This window comes from Merops nubicus, unplaced genomic scaffold, assembly GCF_000691845.1.
Source record: "Merops nubicus isolate BGI_N331 unplaced genomic scaffold, ASM69184v1 scaffold516, whole genome shotgun sequence".
Classification (NCBI taxonomy): domain Eukaryota; kingdom Metazoa; phylum Chordata; class Aves; order Coraciiformes; family Meropidae; genus Merops; species Merops nubicus.
Window position 1 is genome coordinate 2187 of NW_008614083.1, and position 2724 is coordinate 4910.

The following is a 2724-nucleotide window of genomic DNA, read 5'->3' on the forward strand; positions in this document are numbered from 1 at the left end:
TTCTTCGGAGAGCACCAGTGCCATCTTTTCATTTGCTGGTCTTTATAAAATATATTGTTAGACTGTAAATTTTGTCTTCTACTTTTATTCAGTTTAAATAATATCAGCTGTGATTTTATGCCTGACTTTTCCTAATATTTGGGCTTACACTATGTCTGTTTTCCTTTATAGCTAGAAAGGTAGTGTAGAAATTTATACGCTGAGGCCTAAAGTACCCTTTCATTACAAAGGAACTAAAGATACTGTTTAAGTTACTTAGCTAATATTCAAATAGCTACATAACTTTTCTATCTATGTGAAACAGCTGGTTAATGTTCAACAGTTTAGCTACTCATATACATATATCTTGCTTATGTTGCAATGTTTAGTAATTATCCCAGCATTGACTACTGCCATTGACGGGTTAACACACGCTATATTTGAAGATCAGTGGGGGCACGCCTGTTGCTGGCATTACTTGACAGTGATGGTCGCCTAGACATGGAGGAAGGCTTAGGACTGTCACAGTTTCTGCTTTGTTTAGATTCTGAGCTCACCTCCCCAGTAGAGTCAGGAGTGTCTGGTCGACTAGAATTTTTTATGTCAGCTTTGTAAGGAGGATGCGCTTTGTTCACACTCAAGCTGCTTTGTCTTCTTCTGCTGTTCTTTGGAAGAGAATTTGTTGAAGCTTCTGCACTCTCAACCATTACTGAGCAGTTCCCGATTCCGTATTGTCTTCTGAAACTGGTAATAGGAAAAGTTGTATCAGGTTGCAGTGAAGTTTGAGATGGCATTTCAGCAAAACTTCTCAAGCATGGGCTCGAAGCTATATCTGCATCCTGAGTAATGACGAGGAAATGTCTCTTTTCAGCTTCTTTTTGCACATCATGCGCTTCACCAAGCTCACCATGCAAGCCTTCGTTATTATTTGTGCTAGTATTTTGAGTCTGATTGTCTAAAGCATTTGTAGCTGGCCTTCTCTTTGGCGATTTATTTTCCTGATTGCCATGGGTGCAATTGCTGCTCCTTTCTGTACGGTTATTTTGCACAGACTGAAACATGGGAGGAGAATTTAGAACCGGGTAGACAGCAGTGTCATTTTGCTTTTCTGTTAAAAAGGTATAACTGGTAAGTGCAGAAGGAAGATGTTTTTGAGGAGTGGTGGATATTCCCAAAGAAGTGTGCGGTATCACAGAATATTTCTTAGGTTTGTTTACGTCAAGGTCATCTTTGTTTTTATCCTGCCCACAGAGTCCCATTTTAATTTTTCGGAATCCTAGGTGGATAATTTCTAGGACATTTAAAAGCAATGACACAGTTGCTATTGATTGCATGAATAATATGAAGACTGTCTTTTCTGTTGGTCTAGACACAAAGCAGTCAACGATGTTTGGACATGGATCTTTCTGACATTTATAAAGGGGATCTAGATGAAAGCCATAAAGAAGATACTGCCCAATCATAAAACCAACTTCCACTGCAGATCTTGTGAAAATATGTATCACATAAGTGCAGAGCAAAGAGCCTCTCAGGGGTGCTTTGTTTAGCTTTCTTTGATCCAGTTGACGGAGTTCTCTCTCCAGCCTTTTCCGATCTTCGGTCATTTCTAATTCAGTGCTTTCAAGTTCCACTCTTACCTGAGCTTTCTTTTTTTGCCTCTCTTTTTCCAAGGCTCTTAGTCTGTATAAGGCATGGCCCATATACACCAAGGAAGGGGAAGACACAAATATAACTTGCAAGACCCAGTATCTTATGAGAGAGATGGGAAAGGCCTCATCGTAGCACACGTTTCTGCAACCAGGTTGCTCAGTATTGCATATAAATTCTGATTGCTCATCATTCCAAACGTCCTCAGTTGCCACTCCAAGGACAAGCATTCGAAATATGAAGAGGATCGTTAGCCAAATCTTTCCAATAATAGTGGAATGAATGTGGACCTCCTCTAAAATGCCTCCAAGGAAATTCCAGTCTCCCATGGTTATTCAGCCATCTTAACACTAAAATGTATGAAAGAAAAAGGTATCAAATATTGTAAAAGCTGAAGTCCTTCCTTAATGCATTACAAAAATAGTGATATTGGGGAAAAAAAACCCCATATCTCACATTGTAACCAGAGCAACGTGACCCACTGCTTATTGATCATTTAAATATTATTACCTCTCATCTACAAAATGGACAAATGCATCATCTGCCTGTGTCTAATTTATCACTAAAAGACATGCTGATAAGCATACCACAATGAGGTGTTAAGCACCCTCAGTCTGCATCAAATCAGTAGAAACTAAGGTGCCTGACTTACAGTAGGATTTTAATAGCATTATACAGTCTGTTTAACCCATCATCTGATAGCAGTGTGAGAGCAGTACGGCTACATTTAGGACACTTATGAGGGTAAAGAAATATTTCCTTGTCCTCCTTTTTCATTGTTCCACGTCCCACATTGCAGCTGAAGTTACCATAATGTCCAATTACTGTTTTGCAGTAAAAATTGGTTATACAAAGGAACTCAAGAGATATCATAACATCTCACTAAAACTGCATTGTTAAAATAAAAAATGTTTAACAATATAATTTGTCGAGGACAGTTTCTTTTAGTTTGCAGGTGTCAGTCATAAACAAATAGATTCACCATAATTGGTCCATTTTCCTTGGATCAATGATACCTGCATTTGAAATACAGAAGAGAGTGCCTAAGTGTCAAGCATGGCTATCTTTGGCCTTGATTCTGTGAAAAATGATTTGTGC

General features: G+C 38.7%; 1 protein-coding gene across 1 annotated transcript; it reads right to left on the reverse strand.

Annotated features, from left to right (window-relative positions):
• Positions 1-413: 413 nt before the first annotated feature.
• LOC103774655 (gap junction alpha-9 protein-like) lies at positions 414-1955 on the reverse strand. The gene has a single exon (XM_008942071.1). The coding sequence runs from the start codon at positions 1953-1955 to the stop codon at positions 414-416; it is 1542 nt and encodes a 513-aa protein (XP_008940319.1).
• Positions 1956-2724: the final 769 nt, after the last annotated feature.

Coding starts and splice junctions, on each gene's coding strand:
- LOC103774655 (XM_008942071.1), bottom strand. CDS start 1,955: ATGGGAGACTGGAATTTCCTTGGAGGCATTTTAGAGGAGGTCCACATT.